The sequence below is a fragment of the Aptenodytes patagonicus genome, chromosome 7, assembly GCF_965638725.1.
Source record: "Aptenodytes patagonicus chromosome 7, bAptPat1.pri.cur, whole genome shotgun sequence".
In the NCBI taxonomy this organism is placed as follows: Eukaryota; Metazoa; Chordata; class Aves; order Sphenisciformes; family Spheniscidae; genus Aptenodytes; species Aptenodytes patagonicus.
In genome coordinates, this window is record NC_134955.1 from 53065885 (window position 1) to 53093013 (window position 27129).

A 27129-nucleotide genomic window follows, 5' to 3' on the forward strand; every position below is an offset into this window, starting at 1 on the left:
AAGAGAGCTCTGAAATAGATGAGTGTTTTTGTTGGGAGTGAGAGCGATGACACGCTAATACAGCCGTTAGTTCTGTACATCCAAGCATACATCTGGGCTTACAGACTATATATTTCTTACACAGTACTACAACTAAATGCTGGATTGGTATTCCAATTGGTATTTCCTTTCAGGAAAAAGGATCTCTAGATGTCCAGCCTTTTGAATCTATGATCTGCAAGAATTGCAGACCAGAGACATTTCCCACATCTTTTTCTGAAAACGTAACACTGAGATCTAGAATATTGTCTACAATACAAGAACAGTGTTGGAAATCAGACCAGAACCCAAGGGCTCCCAGCTGATTCTCCTCGTTGCTGACCTAAGTATCATGCATGACTCACTGATTTGCTTTCTGGCCTTTTCATAGAAAGGCATTTTTACCTGAGGAAAAAATTGTACTCTGAGTAAAAAAAGCACTCTTGTGGATAGTGGAGGTCTGTATAGCATCTGAAGTAGCACTGAGGTCCTTTGAAGTATTAGAGCACTGCATCTAGTGAGGTGTTATAATACTCTTGAACCATAGTCTTTCAGGCTTCAATGTAAGCAGTGGATTTTGCTGCTGGAGCAGGGTTTGGGGGTGTTCTGGTGGGCTTTTTTCCAAGAGAAAGCGGGATAATGGCGCAGCATGGCTCCAGAAGAAAGTGAGATGCAAGGTAGTATAAAGGGTTTTTAGAATGTTGCTCTCTTTCTTACCCTCTGATTTTCTGATTAGAGAGACATCGTTGTATTCTCAGCAGTCTTCAGCAAGGAGGACTATCGAGGCTGAGTAAGTATGCTTAAACCATTTTTCTGCTAGCTTGCAACATTAAACTAGAAGCTCTTCCTCAAAACTGATGAATGTGAAACAGTAAATGAGGACTCAGAATAAACTGCAGTTCACAATTTACAGTAGAATTGACATGACTATGAATTGTTACGTAATACTTACAAATTTCCATGTGACTCTAAAAATGAAGAAAATTCATTATAACTTCGGAAGAAAGATAGACTTCTCTTCTTGTCCAGTGGCTATACTTTAAACGTTTCCAGTTCTTTTTCGGTCTGTAATCTCTGAAGCAAATGTTGGCAAAACAAAATATCAAGTTGAAGGGCATTCTTACCACGCTTCTGCTCCGAAGTTTGATGAGAATTAGAAGAGGTTTGAGTTATATTCAGAAACACTGCCAATGCTTTACCGTGTGACCTTGGGAAAGTTATTTAATTCTTTGTGCTTTAGGACAGGCTTGTTCTTGCCTAACTTTAAGGATGTAATATAGGTATCAAAGATCAGCTATAGATATCTTTCTTGACTATAGAGGGAACCAAAATGACATTCTTCAGGCTGGATGACAAATTTTACATAATGAAAGTCATGCAAGATGTATCCCATTTTTTTATTTTCTGTTTATTAAGACTGGAAGATGATTCAATAGAGTTTGAGTGGATACTTTGGGATATTTAGAAAGATGCTATGAAAGAGAAACAGCACTGAAATCCTTTCTTTTGGGGTTTTCTTTCTTGTTGTTTTCCAAACAGAACTCCAGACTTTTGGAGAGTCTCCCATTTAGAGCAATTGGCATCAACAAGGCTTTAAGAGGTATTAAAATAGAGAGCAATTTGATCAAAGAGGTGAAAGCCACATCTCACGCTAACAGGGATTTTGTACATCAAAGAGTTGTTCTTTGAAAGGAATGGAGACTGTCAAATACACACTTACATTTTTCTGAGCTTCCATTGAGGATTAGCAATTTTCAGCTGCAGTCAGATTCTCTAGAAGCTCCTTTGGAAGCTTTTACTCAGAGCATCAAATTGCGATTTTACACTTTCTTCCCCGTTAGCACCCCTTTCTTCTTGAGTGCAAAGCAGGTTCCGAACGCTTTCCAAGATTTGCCGATTTCCTCACTCGGGATCTCTGTGCTAATTTATACCACAACAGAAAGTTAGCATAAACACAAAGCACCATAGCGACCTTTCTAACAGTCTGGTATTTTACAGAGGGTTTTTTATTGTTATTCCAATTGAATGAAAGGCTTAGTTTGTCCTGATAGAATTACCTTTTTGAAAAATAGCAGCTGGTGCCAAGAACTATACAATCTTCTTAATGGCATTTCGCATAAAGGTGATTGGACCTACTGCACTGTGTAATATGTGTCTCTATTTTAAAACATTTAACATTGGGGTTTCTGTTCTCCCTGCAGAGAAGAGGAGCTTTTGTATTTATCTTTCATTGAAGGTGTAACAAATGAAATTCTTAGCCTTGGGCTGTTTTCTAACAGGTAGGTTACGGTTGTTTTCAAATTTGTAATGCTGTGTCAGAAACACATGACTCGGTAAGAAGGGGAAGTAGTGTTTAGTAATCATTTCTTTGCATTTAAGACTATTTAGATACACAGTTACCCCTTGCTTTTGTTTTGTTTCCTTTTCTTTTTTGCTTTATGTAAGAAAGGGGAACTAGGAAAGACCTGTGGGTCATCTACTTCAATCTGCTGCTATGTACCATGAGATAAAGCCTCTGTTAGACCTGGAACCCTAGGTGGAGTAATGCTAAGAAGAAATAATTTTACTCTGCAACATCTGTTTTGCTAAATAAACCAAGTTACTAATCTCTCACACAACAGATCCTCTGTATCCCTTCTGTCCTTGTTCCTGTTCCAGTATCAATTCAATCTTCCACATGGGTTGTCAGGATTACATAGCGTTTCAGATAAGGGTTCACTAGTTGCTAAATCAGATTTTTTTCAAAAATTAAACAGTAAGTTATGATACAATTCATGTATTTGAGTAGTACTCCCAAATTCTTTTCCGTATCCGTTCTTTCTGATAAAGAACTCTCAGTTTATAGCAAAAAAACCCTGCAGTATTTCCGATACAGAATTTTAACCCATTTTTGTAATTCCATTTTCAAGGCAGTTTAATTTCAGCATAATATTCTGATCTTCCTCTGGGTTGGTAATGTTCCCAGCTGTTTTACTATTCTGTGCACACTCTTTTTTTTTTTTCCCTCACATCAAGGCTATCAGTGAGAATGTTAAATACACTGAATCAGAAAATTAATTTTTGAGAAATTTCAAGAGCAGTCTCCTTTGGTTCTTTTTTACAGTAATGTTGACTTCCCTTAAAATCCTTCTTGCACTATTTTTTTTTTCTTAATACTTTCTTATGTAAGCTAGATTAAATTCACTTGACCTTCTGGAAATCTGTACCTGTGACTGTCTACCTTAGTTGTCACAGAACACTTCCTCTATGCTGAGTTTTTTTCTCGTCTTGCTTAAGCAACGGAAGAGAGCTCTCGGGACTGAGGACTTTTCTCTGGATTTTTTTCTGAAGCTGGATTTTATTCCTTCCCTTTATTTACACTTGTGTGTATCAGCCACTATGGTGCACCTAAGAGATTTTGGATACTTCAGCATGCCAGTAGAACCACCGCTGGATTGTTGGTTTCTCCCAGCGCATAGATCCAACAGACCAAACACACCCAGAGTCGTGCTACAAATCACCCCATGGTTACCATCTGCTGCCCAAAGCTGGGTCTGCCTGCTGAGCACGTGTCCAGTGGGATACTGACTCCGGGTAGCCCTCTTTGTGACAGCATAATTGAAACAGTCTTTAGTGGTCCCATTCAGCTAAGAAATGAAAATAAAAATCTAAGGTCATTAATTTATGTAGATCTGTTAAAAGTTGGTTTTCTTCCTGTGAAATCATTTAATTGTTCATTTGTAGAGTTCTGGAACAACTGTTTGAGTGTCATATACAAGAAAATAAGAACCATTTGGATGAGGTAGGTTCTGCCTCTATAATATTCTCCCTCTCTGCATATGACTTCAGCCATGTTTCCAAAGTACAGTGGAAATGCACTAGTATTTTTGCGGGTAAAGGTAACCAGAATGCTGAGTGGGGAGCATCTCTCTCCCTAAATGAGATTTGCAGACTCATGGATCACGGTAGATCAGGAGTCACAAAAAAGGGACAATAGTCAACTCAGTTTGGTGACACTTGCTGTATAATTTAGTCACTTGATTGCAAGCAGCCTCCCTTCCCTTATGTCAGAATTAAGCCCTGAGTTCTGGGCAGATAAGCGCGGTGGGGCTGGAGAAGTATCAACCCTGTCTTCCTTCACCCCCTAGAGCAAAATGCGCCACTTGTTGGATGTACTGAAAGCAGACCTCGGCTGCAGCCCGGACAGCAGTGCGGAGCAAATCCACGCAGGCTGGGAAGCCTTTGACTCGCTGGATCTGCAAGAGTTTGATACGATGGAAGAGCTTGAGTTTACCAGCAAAAGTCAGAGGCAAAGAGAAGCTACAAAAAGTGAAGAATTCTTTGGGAACATGGACTTACCGGTAAAGGAACCAAACAAATGTGAATCACCAGTATGCAGGGAAAGTTCAAAGGAGCCACAGAGCAAGGATGACTTTTCAGAAGATGTCGCTGAAATGATGGATGCTGGGACAGAGTATGATCCTTGTGCGAAATCTGAAGAAGACCCAGACACTTCACCCTCACGTGAGGCAACTTTAAACTTGATTACTTGTGACAGTGATTTGGAAGCCAACAAGGAACTTGATGATCTTGAGGAAAGCTTTGCAGAGGCCCTTCAGATCTCACGTGACTATTCAGAATAGTAGTGAAAACTTAGCTGTTAAATTGGGATAGAGCTAGTTCTGTGGAGAACTGCCATTTGTTAAATAGTAGTAAATTATTTATTTTCAGTTTGTTTAAATACTGCTAAAATCTCTCTAGCAGGATATTATTAATTGGGCATTAATTAATCTCTATTAATGTAGACTCTAAAGGGTAAAGTGTCACATATCAAAAAAATTTTGTAAATTTTGTCTATAATTGTATAACTCAGAACTAACTTTTGAGAATATTAAAATTAGATGTATATTTTTAGAAAGCTGTAATAGTAAGTTATGAAATATTTATTGCTTTTATTTCTTATAAATAAAATTCATTGCTAGTTCAGTTGTGGTCCTGCTATAAAGATCCAAGATTTTGTAGTCTGCAAGAATTCAACTTACCCACATCAAAACCTGGTATACTACATACCTGCAGAGCAGAGATGGATCTGTTTGTCCATCCTGGAAGAGGGCATTGTTTGATGTTAACAAAGTTCTTATAATCACCTTTTTTCCTTTTACAGTAACTGTAGAACATAAGAAACAAACCTTTTTCTTGCATTACCTGGGGTGAAATAAGGAATGAGTGTGGACAGGCAACTTTCCGAACATAAGAATTTCTTTTGGTGCTGGTAGATGATCATTCCTTCTTCAGCCCTCAACCATGAACTCAATTGTCTTATTCCTTGTAGCGACAGGTATAAAGAGCCATTTTGCAGTATTAGCTGCTCTCAGTCTTTGCCTAACCTCCTGTCAGCTTTCTGGCCTGAAAAGGACATTTATCTCTAGCTACTGCATATGGCAGCTCTTGAGCTGTTTAATACGCAGCTCTTTTGTTTGTTTGTTTTATACGCAGCTCTTGAGCTGTTTAATCCTAGTTGTCCATGATTCAGCTGATATTTCTGGAAAGTGAGGACTGAAACAATTTTCAAACTGCACAACGCTAAAATACACGGTTCAATTTCTTGCATTAATGACAACCTTGGCACAGCATTCTGCATCAAGCTTTGGTTTTGAAAAAAGACTGATTGATGACTAGGACTATCTAGTAGAAGACCCATCAGGCATCTTCTACAGCAAATGGAGAAAAGGTGGTCTATTGTATGCTTAAAGTTTAAATTGAAGTTAGCACATGCATTGCACAAAATCAGCCCAGATTTCTTTGTCTAATCAGAGTACAGCTATTACCTGGCATTCACGGTACTGCAGAATGAGCTCAACAGGTTCTGAGGAATGCCAGGAAGTTATATTGTCTTGCTGTAGGTGAGGAACCATAAGAAGCCTTAGGAACTGGATAAAGCCTGTCCCCAAATAACCTCTTAGGGTTGGTCTTAATCTGCTTCCTCTAAGGACAAACCCAAGTGGTTACAGTTCATACATGCAACTGCTACCACCTGCCTCCCTCGTGGCTCATGAGTGTCTACCAAAGACTATTGGTTCTGTAAGCTAGATGACCGATTGCAGCTCTAAGTAGCTCCAACAGACATAGACCACTGCTTCACTTGTGAAGCATAAACTTTTTTTTGGGAGGGAGGGGGGGAAGAAATCTCAAAAAAACTCTAGAGAAAGCTAACCAAACAAAAGCAACATTTCTGGCAGAGTCATCAGCATTGCAGTGCAGAACGTAAGTCCCCAAAAAAGCAAAAGGCACTTTCCTGGCTGCCTTGGCCACAATAATAAATTACACTTGTTGACAATGATGGCAGACTAGGGTTTATTTTAGCCATGTACATGCGCCTGTGCAGATGGGCCCTAGCCTTTCATCTGCCGCACTCAGCTGGCTGGCTTGTAAATCTGGCCTGCAGCTTGAGTGCTCTGGCTCACTGAAAAGTAGGTAAGATAATGTGAGGATTTTGCATCCCTCCATCAGGGCCTGTCTTGTTGAAAAGACACACCCAAAGGGCTGATTCAGTACAGTGCGGGGATGGTTTGTCCTCGATCACAAGTGATCAAAGCCCTTCTCCCATCCCCAAGGAAACTCCCCCTCTATTCCTTACCCCACAGAGCTGGAGGGCAGGATGCACCTAGGGAACTATTGTTTCTATTGTATGAACAATTTTAACACAGAGGGACTGGTTATAAAACTAAAGAGCGTGGTTAGATGTATCCAAGTATAAACCCTCTTTGCTACTCAGCCAGGACTTCACCCACTCTTGGGGCCCTCCATTCTGAGTCCTCCAATCTTGGCCAATAATGGAGTTTAGGGTTTTTTCCCTACCTATCACTACGCTGTATAACTTGCACGTCATGAAAAAGATCACTCAGCAAACTTTGGCTTGTGGTCAACATGAGTCTGATTAAAGATTAGTAACAATTTCACATTTAAATTCTTCAAATAAAAAAAACTAAACACCACAGCGGTGCAAGTGGTCATGACATCATCTCACAGAAAGGTGCAAATAATGACACACTCATTTCCTGTAGTATGAGTAACACGAAAATAAGCAAAAAGTTCCTTGACCATATTTCCTGTTGACAAGCTGTCTGAACATCAATGACATTTTTTTCTGGGTAGATGGAACTTAAAAGAGTAAATAAATTGATTAAAACAGACGTTTCACAAAGAAAGCATCTGTCTGCCTAAACCATAACTGTGAACATTTCTTGGATCCAGAGTGAAATTTCTGGTAAAGAACCAGAAGGTCGCGCACTGCAGCATCCCAGCAGCTGGAGCAGTCAGCCCAGTCCAAGGAACTGGTTTCTCATTGTACAGCCACTCCCACCAGATAGTGGGGAAAAAACATTCAAGACAAATGTTATCTATATAAAATCCACTCGTTTATCTACAGATCCAAAAGCAAATTCAGGCTATCTAGGGCTTAAAACTTTCTACCTTTTGTTCACATTTACTTTAAGGTGGTGCTTCAAACATAAGTTAAGCAGCTTGATATGCAAGCCTGACCCTCATGACTGATAAGATTAATCAATAGTGCAAGCTTTGGGTTTTTCTGAGGGTGGTTTTTTTGGGTTTCTTTTGGTCTCATCACCTTTTACTTGGTGATATACTCGGGTCTTGGCACAAGCAACAGCAGAACAAGGTAGTCACGACACCATTACAAATCTGAATGCTTCAGAAGTAACCAACTTAGGAGCAGTCAGCAGCTGTGATCTGCAATGTAAAGACTTATTTCTGCCCAGATTTATGTGGGCGATGAGCACATGCATAACATCATCAGTGTTTATTTCCAATGGACAAAAGCCCACTATTGTTACTTTGCTCTGTAACAAACCGGTCTCTTATCTTTAAAGCCTACAGTTTTGTCATCACTGCTCTTGTTTTCAAAGGTAGGATTCTGTTTATTTACAAAGCAAAGTGGGGCTTTTTGTCATTTGAAGTAAAGATTAATGTGATGAAAGAAAAAGGTGCTTAGATGTCTTAGGGTTGACTAGAAAACATAAACCTGCAAGCAGAACCCAAGCTATCATTTTATCCCTGATCAACCCCATGTCTAAGACACCTACACATTTTTCATTTAGGCTTAGCTGCAGAATGACTCCGGGGTCCTGTTTCTCTGCATTTCTCTATATATTTACATCATTTATAGCTATGCAACAGTAGTTGTAGAATGATGCAGCTCAACTGATAACGTTTTGTAATTCAAGTACAAATGGCTCCATCAGACAGTGGGGAAAAAAGGGTTACTTTTTTCTCAGCAATGATCTGTGCAAGGAGCATGAAGAAGAGTACTGGAGCATCAGCATAAATAAAAATTAGGTCCAGGAGTTCCATTTGTAGCACCTAATGCAGGCTGTTTCAATGCAGTGCCAGCACTGCTTCTAACCAACAAGACATCCCAATAACACCCTTCAGTGCACCGCTACTGTTCCTCTGTGCCTGAGCACCAGTGAAAGGTAGCAATCCCAGGCCACAGCCTGGGGGAAGGAGAAATAGCAACAGAAAACAAATGTTAAAGGGAATGTAGGAAGAAAGGAAAGGGGAAAGGGAAATTGTTATTTATTCCATCTTTTAAAAAATGGTGAGACCTATTACCAGGTAGAACACAGGTGCAGACTAGAAATTTAGATGCCACTTGTTAACATTGGTCTTCAAACATATTTTAGAGCTCCCTCAGTTTTTCCACCTCTGTATCGTAGCATTTGTATTTGAGTATTTGAGACCTAAAAATTAATGAAAAAGGGAAAAAACACAAAATTGTAACTCGAGGCGTACTTCAGGGAGCTATAGGAAACTCCAGCATCCCACTTTAGTTTTGATCACCCAAGGCAGGAGCATATGCTGATAAGCAAGTGCAGGGCATTGCAGCTACGCGATGTCTCTAGAGCCACCAAACCTTTCTCTCCGGCACTTCCCAGGCACTTAACCTGCTGTTCTCAGGAGCTAACACCTGGTATGTACATAGATTACAAGGAACAGAACAGCAACCGGTGATTTTAATAAAACCAGTTTGTCACTCTCCAAAACAACAAACCAGATACTCACAAGCAGTCCAGTCTTCCAGTTTCCTTTATCAATAGTGAAATCTGCTTCATTCAGAAACAACCATCTTCAGTTTCTATTCCAAGTAGCAAAGCAAGTGATACGCAAACAGGTGAGCGGTAAATTAATCTGCCTCACCAGCCATTGCACCAGCATGGGTCACAACCAGTCAAGAGATCCAGTTTCAAAGCCTGTAGCGGGTCGTGGGCCAGCGGAAGCTGAGCATGTCACAGGGATAAAGCATCGCTGGGAAGGGAAAGAAGAATCAGCAGTTATCACTGGCATGACAAATCATCAGTTGAGCTGTAGAGCACCTGTAGCTCATCTCCCTCTCCACCACCTTAAAGAAAACCTGGGAGGACTCCAGGGTGTCAAGCAGGCCACGAATAGCAACAAGAAGAGTTAATTCAAGTTAAGGGATCCAAAATTAAGAATGTTGTGTCTCCTGTGCACGGGACTTTCTGTTCTCTGTAGAAAGCCTCCAAAGCAGCTGAGCTCTCGCTTCAAGCCTCCTAAAGGGACTGATCCTTTTAGCTCACCCGCTAAGCTAACTCCAGCCGACAGCAAAGGGCAGGAGGTGTGCCTGACACCCAGGTGAGAGCACGTGAAAGTTACATTTGCATTCATCTTTTAAACTGTGAGACTAGCCTGCAAAAGGTGTGGGCTCTCAACCCAGCGCCACGTTTCGGGCTGGAGGGATGCCGGAAGCGCCGAACACCCATCCCCACTGGGCACAGGCATGGGCTGCTGCTGTGCCCTCGCTGCTCCTGTAGATCACAGGCTTCGGCACACAGCCTCCCCTGCAATCCCTCCAGCCCTACCGCATCGGGGGAATGAAATTAGACCTTGAGAAGGGCAAGTAAAGGCTACATAAATGGAATAGGGAGGCATATGAAACTTGAGAGAGAAAGAAACTCGAACACAGCCTCAGCCTGGCAGGCCCACAGAGCTATGCTGTCCCATTTTCATAGAGGACAGGCAGCGTGATCTGTAGCATGAGGTGCAGAGCTCTCCGCAGTTATCCCAAGAATTCAGCAAGCCCGTAGGACTCCCCTTACAGTATCTGTGCGAGGGCTGCAGCATACCTTACATCTCACAGCAGCCAGAGCCCGATTCCAGATGATGAGTAACAGAACTATGAGGTGACCCCAGCTCTTCCCAGCTATCTGTTTCTCTCATGCACAAGCATGTTCACGTGCCAAATAAGAAGTGAAGCAACATGTCAAAGGCCATCAGCCCTCCTGTCAGCCTGAGAATTCCTTGCAGGACCTCAGAGGTGTAGCCTCTCCAACCAGAAATTCAGCTCAGAGGCATTTGGCACCCTGCTTTTTCCCGACGTTTGACACAAGCAAGACCAGATACGATACAGATAGCATAGGTTTGGGAGCTGGCTATTAGGCTTCCCAAAAGCTGGGCACAGCCATCTCAGATAACAGTGGGATTGTAAGAGAAAGATAGAAGAGCTCCTCGAGCTATCATCTCAGTTTCCCTTTCCCCAGAAACCAGCTTGTATGATGGGTCCTCCCCCTCCCACCTTGAGAGTCTTAAGCCTTACACAGGGGCTTTCAGCTTAAATGTAGGTCTTTCAAAGGCCCTCGCTGTAGCTTTCCATAGCATGTGTTTTCTCCATGGCTCTTCCTCAATATTTGAACTTCTCAGAGCCTCTGTTCTGTTCACTTCATGGTGCAACCAGATCTCCCCAAAGGGTTCTTGGGCACGTCTCCACAACCAGCTCCTTGTTGTCCATTCCTTTACCCAAAGCAGCAACTGACAGGTGAGAGCACACCCCTGCCATAAAGCACCCATGACGCAGTCTCAGGCACGCTCAGTAACAAAGCTACGGGGCAGGTGAGCAATGGGACGGGCCAGCTCATGGCCAAAGTTAGCTTCACAGGTACCAGGACAATTCAGTTTGTAGTATTAGTGGAGTATTTCCAGTTTCTTTCAACAGAGAATGTAAATTAACCTCAGTTCTGCTTATTTGTCATTATTTAACCACCAGCATTGTGCAGAGGGATAAGGCTGACCCTTTGTCCTGAAAACAGGCTCAAATGGAGCATTTTATTTCCAGCTTGATGGCATAAATGCACTGAAAATGCTAAACTCACCTTGGCAGCCCTCCTAACTAACACCATGGCACTAAGGGTAAATTTTGCTCTGACTGCAGGGAGTGCGTACACTCAGCAACACTCCTTATTTTAGGTAGATTGTTTTTTCTTGCAGTGCATCAAAGCTACTGCATCTAATACCTCTCGTTTGGATTCCTATCGCTCTTCTGATTGAGGTAGCTTGTGGAACAGCTCCTTCTGCCCTTTAAAACCTCAGAGGAACTTGGGAAGAAGACAAATCCTTCATCAACCATCTACGTTTGTTTCTATTTTTGGTGAACATTTGCGCTTTCGTCCTCTTTCCTAATTACATTTTGATCCTGACTACTAACATAACGCAGTGTTTCCCCCCCTCCTTATGAAGGAGAAAACAGATGTCCTCATTTGGACAGGGCATTGCTACAGGAACCCACACGCCCTAGCAAGGGTCACAGTGCATCTACAGAAGGTGGTAGGGATCATTTTCAGGTAAGACCGAAAGAGCCATCCAGCAGGACAGAGGAAGAAAGAATCACCTACCAGCACCCTGGAAGGAACAAGTCCTTGGGCCCAGCATCCCAGGAGGATATTTCACCATAACAAGTGGGATCAGCAGGCCAGCTGCCTCAGACTGGCTGAGCCACTGTGTTGCATGTGATTTTTCTCCTTAATCCTTCTGGAGCTGCTGTCAGGAACTGAATTGAACCCCGAGTTTTGATAGACTTGCTTCTTGTCTATATGCTTCTCTTTTTCAAGCCAGAAGTCACCCCCCAAAGAAAATCCAATCACATTCACTGATTATCATAGCTGGCCTACCTCTGCAAAATAGCTTCCAGGACCACAAGGATCAGGAAATAAAAATAATGTCATAGTTTTAGTGTCTCAGTGAAAGGATGGCTTAAACAGGAAAACTGAGGCAGTACAATTTCCTACGATTTATAGTTTCAAATTAAATTGCTTCTCCTAATGCAGGGAAAGAAGTAAACATTTGGCAACTAATGGAATTTAAAGTGATGGAGACCTACATCTCCTGGTCTTCAGGAGACAACTCAAATTTTTGAAATACAGAGTGAGCACTTGCTATTTCTGGAGGTTCAGAGACAGTCACTTCAGAACAAAATGAATTTATTTCTATACTGTTATGGTGCAGAAAACTCAATAAAACCTGATAAAACTGCTAAAATAATATCTTCCACATTATCAAACTAAAACCAGCCTATCTTTTAATTTCCTGAAATCTTTTGCTAAAGATTTTGTCAATGGAAAGATATTTTCAGCTTCAATCAGTCGCGAATAGCACAGCATGCAGACAGAAGAAATCAGATACACACATGCACACACAAAGTATGCAGTTCCTTCAAATCACTGATTATCAGTGTTAGCCAGGCTTGACAGGGGTTTTCTTCATAGGTACTTAACACCAGTGAAAATTCTTCATTCGCCTCTGGGTATGATAATTCGGGGTCTGTTCGTGGAAGGATTTGATGTCCTTCTAGATTTACATAGGGCACATGATTGTCATTTTAGAAATGGCTAATAATAATAATAATAATAATCTGAACCTCATCTGCAAGCCCTCCAAGTCTTTTCCAGTTGTTTTGTTTATTACAGCAGATATTTAAAATCCATAGAATAAGCAGGGCAGCAAATAATACTGGTTTGGTATGTTGGAGATGGCAGATGTTTGGTTTAAACTCAGGTGTCCATCTGAAAGATTGTCGTGCAGATCAGTTTGGGAGACGTGGTGATTGATTAGAAATGGGACAGAATTTTTCTAAGATCTACCCCTTCTAGCTCCCACATCTATGTTGTGCCATTTTGCAAGGGGAGAGCCCAAGAACACGCATGTGCCCTGAAGTCCTTGCTTCAGAAAAGCTCCCAAGGAATGCCACGAAGTCAATGTTACAACATATCTTCAACCCTGTGCACCTCTGAAAGATAAAGAAGTTTTGTGGTAAAATAGTCCCAGGCTCACCCATATCCTACTCACGCTTGTTTTTTCTTTGAATTAATGAGGCTAGTTTAAAGCAATTGTAATAACAACAGAAATGGCTTTTAAATATCAGAACCACCATTTCCCTAAGCGTTATGTTCCACTGGAGCCACAGAACTGCCATCACTCAAACTCAAGTGCTGATGGCAGAAGGTTCAACTTGCCCAAGAGCCAGACTGAGCCAATGGGATACACAGCGATACGAAATAACTTGCTTAGTTCACAGCTGATGAGCATTCACCTATCACCCAGTCCTCACTCACCTCCAACTCTCCTGCAACACCATTCTCCTGTCAGTACCTGTGTAAGTGACATTCCTATCATACTCACGAACTGGGGTCATCCACAAGTAGTTCTCAAGCTGCAGGAGGTAAACTGGCAACATTTCAGTGGCACTGGGCAGCTTCTGTCTTCATGCAGAGTCCAGCCTTCCAGGGGATGCTCATAAAAATAACGGAGAGAGAGCACACACGTTTATATGCTGTCATTGACCCCTCAGGGAAGAGGAACGGGTGTAAAAAAAAACCTATCAGATCCTAAACAGGCCAACTGTCACATGTAAAACTTCCAGCTAGGTACCTAGCATTGCGGAGTTTCACGTAACCTTCAACTATCCACAGCCATTCCAGATTTAAACAACCCTAACAGCTGAATGAGAGCTACTTACTTCAGCTCCCCTAGTCAAGGCACTAGGCTAGGAACCTCTCTCATCAACTCCCCTAGGTTTCTCTTGTACCAAGTCCTGGAGCTCTTGCTCAAGAAGGCTGCTGGCCAGCTGTGTCAAATCCAAAAATCAAGCCGCTTCCCAGCTCTGGCCACCGGAAGGCTCTAATGGGGATTTTACAGTGGCTGGAAAAAAACAGCTACGGTTTACAGCAATTTGGATTTAGGGGAAATTTAGGTTTCTGAAGAGACCTTTGGCTCAGGTCTAAAACCAGTATAAATAATAAGCCTGATCAGAACTGCTGGGTGTTTTTACCATGCTTAGGACCCCAAGAAGTCACATTTCCCTCTTCTGATTTTGAATCCATGTCAAGTAACAGAGCTTTGCCCACACTGAACATCGCACAGGACATTCCCCAGGACTTGGGAATTGATCAGACAAGTACATAGATAGCTGGTATGTTACTGTCTTACCTTAAGTTGATTAATGCCACCAAATTGAGCGTACCTGGAAGACAAATTTTAGTTAAAAGCCTGGTCGTTTCAGGTATAGTTAAGTGGGCAGCACACTAGGCGTTTAGCAAAGACAATTGTCCAGTGTGAAATTGCGATATCCAGCATGCAATTCATTTATCATGACGTTATGAGATCTTGTGCTGCACCAGGTGTTACACAGCAAGCCTTTTGTGCCACCTCCCTTTTTGACTAAATGTCAGTTAGAAAATGAAGAAAAACTTCAGTGTTAGTTATTGGTGGCAGCTCCAACGATAGTAAGTATACAATCAACTGTTTCCTCTCTCACAAGGGTTTTTCAAGTTTCCAAACCTTTTTATCCTTCCTCCACTTAAAGGTTACAGGGAAATTGAGTGTTCAATACTAAAAATAGCTTTCGAAAAGGCAAAACATTATAAACAACAATGACAGGGCAGCAGGCACAAGACTTTCTTGCCACAAAGATGACAGCTATTAGTATTTGACAGTACAAGTTTTATATTAGTACCGAGCTGCAGGACAGTACTTGCAGCGCTTTAGAAAAGGGATAGCACCTTTGTGTACAGAAGGTACAGTCCCAACCTAGGACTACATATGAAAACTAAGTTCTCTAATTTTTCTTTTAATAATGGAACAATAAAAACTCATAGTTGCTTCAAATATTTATTTCCATGGCAAAAATAGACTATAATATATTCATTTCACATATATTACATTCAGTAATACAAGCTTTTCTGTCTATGAAACACAATTTGTACATTGTTTTACAAACCAATTTCAGTTTTACAAGAATTAAAGCTGTTTTGATTATACATTTTTACAGTATTGGTGGCAAGACAGCAAAAACAGACATGTTACCACTAGCTTAGTACTAGAAAATAATACTTTGTGTTTGCTACTGTTTAAACGAAGTCCCATTTAAATCCTTGCATACTGGCTCAAATGAAAATAAAAGAAAATGGAGCCAGATCCTGCATTCCTCTGACATTAAGGACTCAATCCTACAAAACTGCTGAAAGGACTTCAAACACCCATTTGCTTTAACGGAATGAAGAGATTTCAGCAATGTGCAGGAGTGTGCAGACTGACTGATTCGCCAGGTCAAGCCTCTAAAATTTCCATCCAAGTCCCCCCAGATCAGCCATAAAGAGGACAGGTATGTTGGGTATTTCAAAGCAATTTAAGAAAGTATCTTTGTAAAGAGCACATACACCTTGTCTGTCAGAATTATCCAGGATTAGCACGGTGACAGACTGGAGGATTTTACATGGGTTTTCCCCATCAAGTTTCCTACCGTTCTAAAAATTAATGGCATTTGCAAAGTCTTTAAAGTATTTTAAAAGTCTCCTAATTTTACCTAAATATTTCCAAATGGAAAAAACAGCATTTAAATTCCCTTTATAAAAGTTAGGCACCTTCTGAAACTGTGCTCATAAAATTAATAATTTGGTAGTTTTGATTGCCGCATATCTGAACCAAAATAACGTTACGGTATCTACGGACTTGCTCTCTAACTTGCCACAGGCTGGATCTGTTGTAAACTCTATTCATAAGATTCTTTGCATTTGATTTCTGTCTTCGTTCCCTAATTAGAGCTGAAGAATGGACTTCTAAAGAACAAATACACTGGAGGTTATTCTTCACCACTGAATGCAGCATCGTGTGGAAAATAGCAAAGAATAGAACCAAAGGCCATTTAGCAACTGTTTTTTTAAATGCTCATTGAAGTTAAATCCTTTTTTTTTCAGCTCCTGTAGACCTTAAAGTTACACGTGTGATGCCAACAGAATACACCAAGGTAGCTGGTCCCCAACAGGATCTTACTAAGATTTTTTTTTTTTTTTTTTTTTTTACAGACATGTTTGCAACAGCTGTTAAAAGTTTAAGATTTTTTCCCTTACCTTAGCACAGTATTACATTGTTTTAATATCACTGTATTGCAAATGCTGCACTGCAACATAATTTCTAAGCACATGTTAAACTCCACATTTCAAGGGCCTGATTTTCAGCCCAGCCTTAACCTGGTGCAATTCACACCTACTGTAAACACCTGGCTACATTCATAAAGTATTTAGACTTTCAAATCATCTAACCTGCATCCATTAGAAATTATCACTGCAAAATTGCATGTATGCCTATTCCCCCTGCATTTTGCATGTGTAAAACCAGAGACCATGCTTTGAAAAATCTGATCTTTAGTAAGTAAACAGAAACTGATCTGACAGATTGCATTAAATACATTTGGAAAGGAAGATATGTAAAAATAACACAGCCTCTGAAAAAAATATTTGGAGTTTCAAAAATCACATTTTAAAAAGCCAGTAAAAATAACACCTATGACTACATACTCAGTTACCCTAGCACAGCATGAAAAACATACCATATGAATCAAACCCTTCTAGCAGCTCTACTGGGGATACAAAACGTTCCAAATCCTCCTCCAAATGCCTTCAGCCATTCCTCAAATCCTCACTCTCTACTTCCAGCATTTTGTGCTTTCACAAGAGAATTTCTTCCGAACTATCTCAGCTACTTTTCCTTTGAATGCCATAGCTCCATGTATGCACATTCCTGCTGCATTCTTTTGGTTAATTCTTTTAATCTGTATTTAAATTTAAAGCAATTTAAAGTGAGTATTCATGCTTTAAGGGCTCAAGCTTTCATTGGCAATAAGCCCATTTTAATTCCTACAGTATCAGGAAGAACTGCAGGAATTTTGCATCTTGCAGGACTGGACTCTGGCTTTGCATGACTTTGCAGTATTGAAAAGAAAAAAAACCCAAACACTAAACTCTGAAGTGCAGAGTTCTTAGCAATTGAAGTGTTGTTTCTTTTAAATTGATAATTTGAACTAACTATTGAAATATAGTAATGAGTTCGCTATTTTTTAAGTCCAGGGTTTTAGTAACGCTACCGGTATTAAAACTGAGGTCTCATCACACAGCTAGCTTGTATGATAAACGACCCTGCAGTTCCCAAGTTTGGTCCAGAGGCCACTGAAATCTATGAGCCACTCAACTTTAACAGCTGCTCCAACAAGAAAAATGTAGCAGCAGCCTCAGGTAGTTTTACTTATTAAATTTAAGAAGCTATTTTTGTATAAAATTGCTCCAAATGTCATCCACTTCAAAAAAAGATACACAGAGGAGCCCAAAATACATTTCTGAAAACGCCAAGAATTTTTTCCATTTTAGTACACATTTATTTTACTTTTATTTTTTATTACTTTATTTTACTTTTTTTTCTAAATGTTGATGATAACTTAGAGCAGCTTTTCATCCACAGAAATTGTAGGAACTCTGCCTTGCTCTCCTGCTTTGAATGAAGTGTATTTCTAGATATAAACTATAGCACCCTCCACTCGTTTTTACCGTTCACTTGTGCAAAAGGTATCACAATGAGAGCAATACTAAGGCATAAAACTTTTCCTGCTCTTCATGGGGGACAGCAGAAAAAGGAGAGCACTGCTGTGCAGGCTGCAGAAAAGCTGTGCAAAACTCCCCTGCGTACCATGGAGCTTCTCCCTCACAGAACGGGGCGAGGAGCGATTTGCAGCCTACAGCTGAGCCTGCTAAGTCAGTGACATCTTTGCAACGAACAGGGCTCTGACTTACGTTCTTAGAGAAGAGCTCCTAGCCCAAGACTACGATTCACTGGCCAAAAAATCTCTCATCAGAGCAACCAAGAAAGAAATCAAACGTGCAGAAGCCCTTACTACAATTTGTGGGTTCTTCTCCTGACTCTTCATAGAATTTGATCCTAAAAAGCATTTTCCACCTAGCCCACAAAAGACAGTCAAATCTGTCTCTTGACAGTATATAGCACCTTTATTTATCCCTGAGAGCTCTGACATCCCTAGAAATCAACATCATCTTTGCCATTTACCGCAAGAATGTCTTCATACAACTTTTCTTATTAAAAAGAGTCAGCTCAAATCTTGCATAATAATCTGGTTTCATCCCCATAAAAACAGAAGCACAGTTGGCAAAATGGACAGACTTATAGTGGAATTTTAAGCTTTTGACAAATAAATCCACTTCCGGCTCACGCTGTGACTGGATTTGGACAGTGGATGTTCTTATAATGTCCAACACTTCATGAAGCACTCAGCGCAACTACATGTAAAAAAAGCATCCCTTTTCAAGGCTCAGAACAAAGTGCTAAAAACCGAATTTTCTTTTAAAAGTTAACTGAAAATCTAAACAATGGTTTTAAAATTAATTTTGTTACAGGTGGTTGCGAGGTTTATTTTCGTTTGGTATCTTTAGAAGACAAACTGCTCATTTTCAATGCTCACTTGGAGCCATATGCTCACATACAAAAGCAATCCTGCTATCTTCAGTAGGAAAACTCACATAAAGTCAAGTCTACTAAGGTCAAGTCTATTAATGCAAAAACGGACTCGTGATGGACAGAACTGAAAGCTGAAGTGGAGGAGGTAGCAGTGTTATGCTTAAAAAAACAAATCAAGCCTGTGACTACCAGATTGGAGAGCAACCACCTCTAAAAGTGAACACAACTTCTTTCAGCAAAACAGAAAAGAAAGCCCAGAGACACACATTTCCTCACCCACCTCAGACAATCGCCTAAGTTTTGGATTAAATTGCTTGTTTTAACTGCTCCTTTTAATGCCTCACAGCTGATGTTCTGTCCCAGTAACTGCTGACCAGCTAAAAATTGTTGCTTGAAGTTGTGGTTGTATATAATTTCATTAAAAGCTGCATGTATCAGGTTATGAAGATCACAGTCTAGAAATGGAAATGGTACAAGCTACGTTTTAGAGCATACCTTCGCATTCAAAAATATTTCTGAAGATAGAAGTCAACTGTGGCAAAAAGTAGCAATGTTTTTAAAACACAGCATGATACAAATAGCTAAGTATGTTTGTTTCTTTCAATACTTCTGTTAACACAGATATGTCAAATTGGTTTGTTTGCAAGATTTATATATAAAAGAATCAGTCTTCAGTAACTGGTTTCCTCCGGACTTCCAGTTTCACATTTGGCAGTTAATACTTCCTAGGCATCTTATGGTTACAAAAAGAACATTTTTTCCCCCCATCTGAAATATTCAATCTTACTTTTACTGAGAGTAGAACAATTCAGACTGCCTGAAAGCAGACCAAGTGCACTAGATTAATACAGTGTACTTTAAAGTAATACATTTTGCATAGAATGACATATTAGCACGATGTCCTTTGGACCGTGTGGGTTTTTTTGTTGAAGTAGCTTATTACAGAGGAAACTGAGGCAACCTATTTATTATTCTTAATTAATATTTTGGGAGACAATTATTGTTTTGAAAGGGTTTTAATTATTCATAATAGTTTTCAAACCTTTGTTGTAGCTCAGAAAAGTAACATAATTTCACCAGTGATAAAAATGACTTTCAGTCTCATTTCATTTCACTAAGCAGGTATCAAGGGAAATGGACATTAAACATGCCTGCAGACTGATCTACCACAGGTTTTTTTTGAAATTAAACCAGATACCTACAAACTAATAGCTCACTTTTTAATGGAGATTTTCAACTCAGCATCTCAAAACACTTGAAAAGGCAGGTAAAACCACACTGTCCCCATTTGAAAACCACAGAGGATTATTTAGGGATACCGTCATTAGACCAGACCCATGGGACAAAATGGAAACTACCAAAGGTGCGACTCACCTTCAGGTCCATGCCACAGCCATTGACTCAGCCACCTACACAGCTACTAAAATACCCAAATCTCCAGTGTCACCTCTAAGAGCTCTTACATTCTGCAGGTGTTCTCAAACAGCTTCTGTGGATATTCTTCATTGCAACGCTGCACAGCATTAGCAAAATCTGTTCTAGTACTGACAAAATAATCTGGAGTATTCTACAGAAACTTCCAGTGCTTTAAAGGCTTTCTTGACTGGGAACATAAACATTTTTAATGGTCATCTTTGCACTGTGTAAACCAGCAATCCTAGCTGCCACACCTCCTCCATTATGTTTCATACAATCATTTCCGCTCCGCCACTATGCACCTTCTTACTCCAATTTTGGTTCTCTCACTTCATTGACTTAAAAGGCTCTTCCTAAAATAACAGGTTAGTAATGGTATATTACCATATGAAACAATGCATGATTATAGTTTCTATGTTTAACTACATAAATAACAGAGCAAAAAAAGTGCTTAAAACATTTGCATCCACTTTGATTTCAGCCAGTAAAATCAAACTGTCCTCTAAATATATGAATAATACTGAATATGTACTTTCTCTCGTCCATTTGTTTCCAATAACCTTGTAGATAATTAGAATATTTTTCCCCTGCTTGTTGCAGATAAACACGCCTCCGCTCAAATGGAACTTATCAACAGCTAACATCATCTTTCACTTGTCAGTTCTATTACATGGCACTACAACTAACTACCAATAGCTTCCCCTTCTACTTTCTGCATGATTTTTGAAAAGTTAGTTCAAACGTTGTCAGTCTTCTCCTCTGAAAATATTATGCTGTTTAAAAAGTTTTGGGTTGTGGTGTTTTGTTTTGTTTTTTAATTAAAAAATGCTGAATATAAAAATAACCGTCCTTAAAGCAACAGCTTAAAATATCTAAGAGCTGCTAATTTTGCTGAGTAAACCAGAGGAAACCAAAAGTTCATTTTAAAAAATATAGATGTATTGTTCTAAATATAAAATTGAAAGCAGAATGAAACTGCATAAGACCTTGACATTCCCAAGGAGCAGGTTTCTCACCCCACGTGCATCTACAGATTTCAGCTTTCGCACAGTTAACAATTATGTTTTAAAACATAATGTTAGCAAAATTGTGCCATATACTTCCATTCCGTAAGATACTTATTTTGCCCAGAGTAACACCACTCTAAAGAACGTATGCAAGTATTACAGACCAGTACAAGTAAAATCATCCCCTAATGTGACTGCAGCTGAACATGGAAGAATTTAGTCCAGCGAAGATCCTGCTTTGCGGGGACTGTTACACTGACTTGCATTTCACAGCCACACACCAGCCCTAAAAGGTAACTGTGTGATTCATCACACGAAGAAAACACCAGTGAGAGCAGGTCTGCCTGGACAACTATAATTTTCTTTCTGTAAACTCTTGCAGTGTGCCTTAGGAAGTGGCAGGGATTATATAAGTCTAGAACTTTTGAGAAACTGTATGAGAACTCCATAGACGAAAGTGTACTGCGAAAGAGTCTGCACCATCATCATTCTCTGCTGCCTCAACATGTCCAGCACTCGTGGGATGTCCAGCATCTGGAGGAAGAGAACAAACCATTACAAGTGACTGGTGAGCAAGAAGACTGGCTTGCACTTTCTGAGCAGGAGGTTCAGAGCAGTACCAGTGATCTAAGGGCAGAATCAGCTGCTCTAATTTCAGCTCCGACAATTCATTGTCCATGCCTGCAGTATGGACTGCACTACACCACTGACCATGCCTACCTCCTCATCTGTGAAACATGCATAATGTTAAACTTGCCTATCTCATGGGGTACGGGTCTTCACAAATCTAATGGCTGCAAAGTCTGTCACAGTGTTAGGACAGGGATGCACAAAGAAACAATCAGTTTGCTGAGTCTCAGCTGGCATACTATATTATTAATAAACACTTTACAGCTGTTCACTTCTGGCTAAAAGCTGATAGGACCAGGTTTTATTCTATTAAACTACCGCTTTGTCCTCTGCTGAAACTGATATGGCAAATACACTACACTTAGGAACAAAATATTTAATAACAAGCAGAGACACTGGCTACAGAGCATGTTCTTGAATATTATCCATTAAAACTAAGGCATGAAGTGAAAGTGGTAAAGGCAGGGCGAAATCCTGAAATATGCTTAGTGGCCTAGGGCATACCTTGTTCTGCTCAGTGACTCAACATCTTATGGAGTCAAGAATCCAAAAGAGCATTCCGGTACCCAGTGTGTAAGTGGGCAACTCTAGAAGACTATTAACTTCTGTTGAATTCCCATGAGCTCTTTCAACCATAGTTGTAAGGGCTCTTCCAAAGGCCACATCTTGGGAACACTCAGATGAACAGCCATAAAATATATATAAGGCAGGTTATTTACTCTTCCACTACCTAACATTATTTAAAGCACGAGAAAGAAAAAGAGATCACCTCATTGTGTTCCAAGCAAGCGATCATGATCTCTGACAGTATGACCACTCCTGTTCGTCCTACACCTGCACTGCAATGTACCAGTACAGGAGGATTAGAGTTTTTAGGATCCACAGTGCTGTTCGTATGGCGCCGCACTGACTGTATCTCTTCCAAGTATGCTATTAAGTTCAACAAGATAAGAATAATAAATTTAGGAGATGAAGCCCCATAAGCCATGCCATTACGCTGTATGACCACCAGAAAAGTAGTAATTTAACAAATGACATCCCACAGAAAAATGATGCACTGTATAAATCACAAGTCATATCCCAACCAAAGCAATACAGATCTATAAAGATCATCTAACTTTTGTAAGGCTTTCCTTGCCTTGTTCCCCTATTCCCCACCAAAGGTGGCTCGTGGCCATCTTGCTACTGCTGGAACATATTCTAATGCGTAGTATGTGATGCAGTTATGTTTTAATCTATATGAACTTTTAGTAAATTATATATTTGGCTTTAGACATAAACAGTCACTTTAACAAACTGGCAGGTATATTCCTGCAAAAATAGAATTCAGTATCTCTTGCTGGTGTGAAGAAACCTTTTACAGCAGAATGCTTGGCATACTTATCAAAAGCTAATTCACATATAGCAGCCATTTTAGGAGGTATTAAAAAAAAAACCAACAAACCAACCCGAAAACAAAGCTATTAAATACAACTTACAGAGAAATCCCTTTAAATCCTCTGGACAGCCATGCTCTGGCCAGTCAGTATACTGCAGATGCCAAACTGTTCTCTCCTGTCCTGTGAGAAGATGTTTAATCTTCAAACCCGTAGTTGCATAGCAGCCTGAGTCAGTACGGAATCGTGTAGTAATCTTAAATCTTCCATATGTTACAGTGTTGTGTCTTGAACCAAGACGTGGCCAGTATCTGAAGCTTTTTTCTCGCCCGCTTTCCTTAAAAGTAAAACACTTGCTTAACAAGAAACATTAAGAAACATTAAGAACACTCATACAACTAATGCTCCTGTAACAACTGTATCTCTCCTCTATCAAGTACTACGACAGTGTTATGGTTTCTCACTGAGTAAACCAACTTTCCAGCGGAAAGAGTTTGCAAATTTACATCTTTCTGCCAAGGAAAGCAAGACAGAATGGCAAAGGGGTAACTAGACATTTATCTTTGATTGGTCTTCTTGTTGGAGCAAAGATCCCCTTCCTCTAACAGATCATAACAAAATCATTGCAGAATTTCTGGGAGAAACCTGACTCAGTTTATACTCACTTCCTCTGCCGTCACCATAGCTATGATGGCAATCCCTTGTTCCCAGATCATCTGCCAGAAATCCTGACATGTATTCTGCAAAGGGCCCTGTGTAGCAATGTAATCCCACTCTATGCCACTAACAGAGATCTGTAAAAAGACAGACATTAGATTAGTAATTATTGAAAACTCCCTTTCCCCAATTCTTAAGTCAGCCATTTGAAGAGGCACAAACTGAAAAAAAGACAGCAACACTGCAGGAGTAGAAGCCCATTGTGAGTTATATCTCCTCCCATTTTTTAGCTGCATCTTGTCACATTAGATGCAGAAGAGACACAATATTTAAAACTGTATAGGCACATAGCTAAATAAATGTATTTTACATCATAAGCATAACGTAAAGGTGAGTAAATAAAGTTGTATTTCTCTTTTGTGAATTTATGGTATTCTAGCCAATTTGGGTTTAGAGAAGCTTTCATACCTTGGTGCTGCAAATGCTATTACATGCACTAAAAATTCAGAATTAGCTGATGTTTCCTCAAAAAATATTATCTTGTTTGAGAAGGGTCATAAGAGTTACTCAACATTTGTGAATGAGTTGAAGTATAGAAACTACGGTACCATGTCAGTGTACAAACAGATTTATTAAAAAAGACAGCAACACAACTACAACTGCTGCTTTGACGATCTCAACTCTTTTCAGGGAAAGCATGAAGCCAATTGTAGTTGCACTTTAAGTAAGTAAATGCATTGAAAATGAATGAACTGCCTTGAAGGTTCTTTAGGTTGCCCTGCAACTTCTTCACTTTTTTAAACAGAGTTTGAAGAGCTAAGGCTGGGGAAAGGGGGCAACTGAAGATTATGAAAGAGCAGATTTCTCCCGGCTCCATCTGTTCCTCTAACCATCCAAAAAAGCTTAAGCTGGGAGCCAGCTTACTGCCTGTTGTGGATCTAGTCTGAGAGTACAGAAGAGTAAGAAATAATAAGGATTGTCACTGCAGTTCAAAAATATCATAATCATTGCAAAGGATCCCAGTTTGTTATAAAGCTATTTGCCTTCTTAACTCTGGCAAGAATGGACATGCCTTCTGTTAGCACCAATCCACAGAGAGACGAGACAGAGAGAGAAAGGAAACAGTAGATCAATACAGAAGCAAAATGCAGAAGACCTCTCCAATAATTAACCCTCCATTATTCTAGATAATGAGGAAAAACAGTTTCCTCCTTTCCCCAAAGAAACCTCTGCAGAAGGAGGGAAAGAGAGAGAGATGGAGGGATTCTCACTCATCTGACCAAACCAAAACTGATAGCCAAATCCATTTTTATGGAATGGATGAACTGGAAAAATATTTCTCCAACAGTATTTCTCTCACCTTGATATGAGATGCATTGATGTAACCCGTGTTATTTTCTTTGGTTGGGACTAGCTCTACTCTGGTATCATCATAAGGAAGGACGTCCTGGAACCGGTTTCTTTCAGCATTTTCAGGAAGCCGAGCTATTGAGCACTCGCCATCTATAAGTCTTTTTTTCTGAATGCGCTCATATTCAGTAAACACCATCCCCTGCTCTAACCGTTGTTCCAGAACTTTACACTGAAAGACAGAACACAGATAACCATACAAAGTCACGTTCTAAGGCGAGTCTATTTTAACAGAGAATTCATGAAGGATAAAATGTATGTATTTTCCTCTCCTACATACTTTTTCAATGCTTTTCCAGCTATTAATGTTCAAAAACATACCAGAATAAACTAGAAGTAACCCTAACCAGCAGGAATTTTGTTCAAGTGAAAACTAAGAAGCCTGTTACACTTCATTAGGTCACAAAGACTGGATACCGCTGGTGAAAGAAAAATTACTTCATCGTTTCTATAAAGACAACCCAGTCGGCCAAAGAAATATTTGGCCAAACCAGATAGCTATGCTATACTACAAATCGCCGCAAATACCTTTGAACAAGAAATACTCATTAATCCTCCTGCTCAATATAGCATGTTAGATTACATCATTTGAAAAGGTCTCCTTTAATCTTGTAATCCAAAAAAAATTAAGTCAACTTTGTCATTTGGATGGAGAAGAACTCTAAAAATGTAAAACAAACCACTTGCCTCAGTCAACAAGCTAATAATTCACTACCAATATTCCACATTTTCTTAGGCTGAAGATATTAAACTTTGCATACAGCAGCAAAGCCTTCTTAGAACCTCTTGTTGCAGCTGAGGTATAAACCCATGATTTTTTCTACTAGTAGAATTCAATCTGTTTTATTTAATAAGCTGCTCCCTCCCTCCCTCCCTCCGCTCTGCTGCCCCCCCCCCCCCCGATTTATTCTTTCGAAACCAAGTTCTTTCTAAATCATAAGACACTCCTGGAATTTCAGCATCTCTTTGCCAACAATAATTAGAGGAATAATATGTAAGTTTTCAGCCAGAAAATTTCATCTATGTCACATGTCCCCAGCCTCTCACAGCAACTGCTCCACAGTATCAGGTCAGAAAAGTGCCTTGTATCAAATAACCATAATACCAAATGTTGCAGAGGAAGGTGTAAAACCTCAATCATATGCAGTCTGCACATCAATACATCAACTGTACAAACTCCTTTATCATCTTTAGGCTCAATTCCCTCATTTAAACTGATAATAACATGAAGCTGAGCAATGAAACAGGCACTGAATCAACTTTAAAGTCGTCTTCTAAAATATCTGCAGTCTGGACTTCTTTTCATGTCACATGTCTGCTTTGCATTGCCTTGTCTCAACTGTTTTAGGAATTACTTCCATTTCACAGTATCTATTCTGCCTCTACATGACTGCCTGAAGAGAAAGTGTAATGACATGTCTTTTTCAGAACTTGACTTTATGGATTCTTCTTTTACCTCAACACTTTGGGCAGAGCTAGCTGAATAATAATATGGCTGAATTCAATAAAGGTCAATCCAGGAAGAGATGATGGCTGTAAGCAAGAGTAAATAACCAACAAATGTAGAACTGTATCTCAATAACACAATATTAATTTTTGTCCTTTAGCATCTTTAAGGAGTGTCTATATAGTTCAAAAAGAACTTCAACTGTGTTGAAATGGAACAGTCAAATCTCCCTCCTATGGATCTCACTCCACGCCTTCAAACTCCAAGACTGAACTTCTACTGTGTGACTTGCAATTAAATTTTCTTGGCCTGTTCCTTAAAACTGCAGCTGAGAGCAGGACTGTTCCTATAGGTTCTAATCCCTGCCCAGTGACTACCAAACAAATTGAGCTAGAGGGGGTCTGCAGCTGAGGATGCCCAACCATGCTCAGAAATGGATTCTAAGGAGACCACTGGTCGCAGAATGTACAATAATCACTGTAGACCTTGGTGTATCTAGTTGCTCCCTGGTCAGATGTGTGATGACAGCACTGTTGTACATAGCCCTTCACAGGCTGGATACTGACTGTATTTTACTTTCCTG

General features: G+C 40.0%; 2 protein-coding genes across 6 annotated transcripts in view; one reads left to right on the forward strand and one right to left on the reverse strand.

The window, feature by feature from the left end:
• The window catches only part of SPATA7 (spermatogenesis associated 7), a 46442-nt gene extending 41459 nt beyond the window's left edge, over window positions 1–4983 (forward strand). For all 4 annotated transcript variants that reach the window (XM_076345242.1, XM_076345243.1, XM_076345244.1 and 1 more), the window contains 4 exons: window positions 755–808; window positions 2220–2297; window positions 3742–3799; window positions 4146–4983. In XM_076345242.1, the coding sequence (XP_076201357.1) occupies window positions 755–808; window positions 2220–2297; window positions 3742–3799; window positions 4146–4640 (685 nt within the window). In that variant the 3' untranslated portion in view covers window positions 4641–4983. The remainder of the gene's footprint in view (window positions 1–754; window positions 809–2219; window positions 2298–3741; window positions 3800–4145) is intronic.
• Window positions 4984–14959: 9976 nt separating this feature from the next.
• Window positions 14960–27129, reverse strand: part of PTPN21 (protein tyrosine phosphatase non-receptor type 21) — a 47577-nt gene continuing 35407 nt past the window's right edge. For both annotated transcript variants that reach the window (XM_076345247.1, XM_076345246.1), the window contains 5 exons: window positions 25050–25271; window positions 23698–23826; window positions 23135–23369; window positions 22426–22586; window positions 14960–21560 (listed from right to left, as the gene is read on the reverse strand). In XM_076345247.1, coding sequence (XP_076201362.1) covers window positions 21432–21560; window positions 22426–22586; window positions 23135–23369; window positions 23698–23826; window positions 25050–25271 — 876 coding nt within the window. In that variant the 3' untranslated portion in view covers window positions 14960–21431. The remainder of the gene's footprint in view (window positions 21561–22425; window positions 22587–23134; window positions 23370–23697; window positions 23827–25049; window positions 25272–27129) is intronic.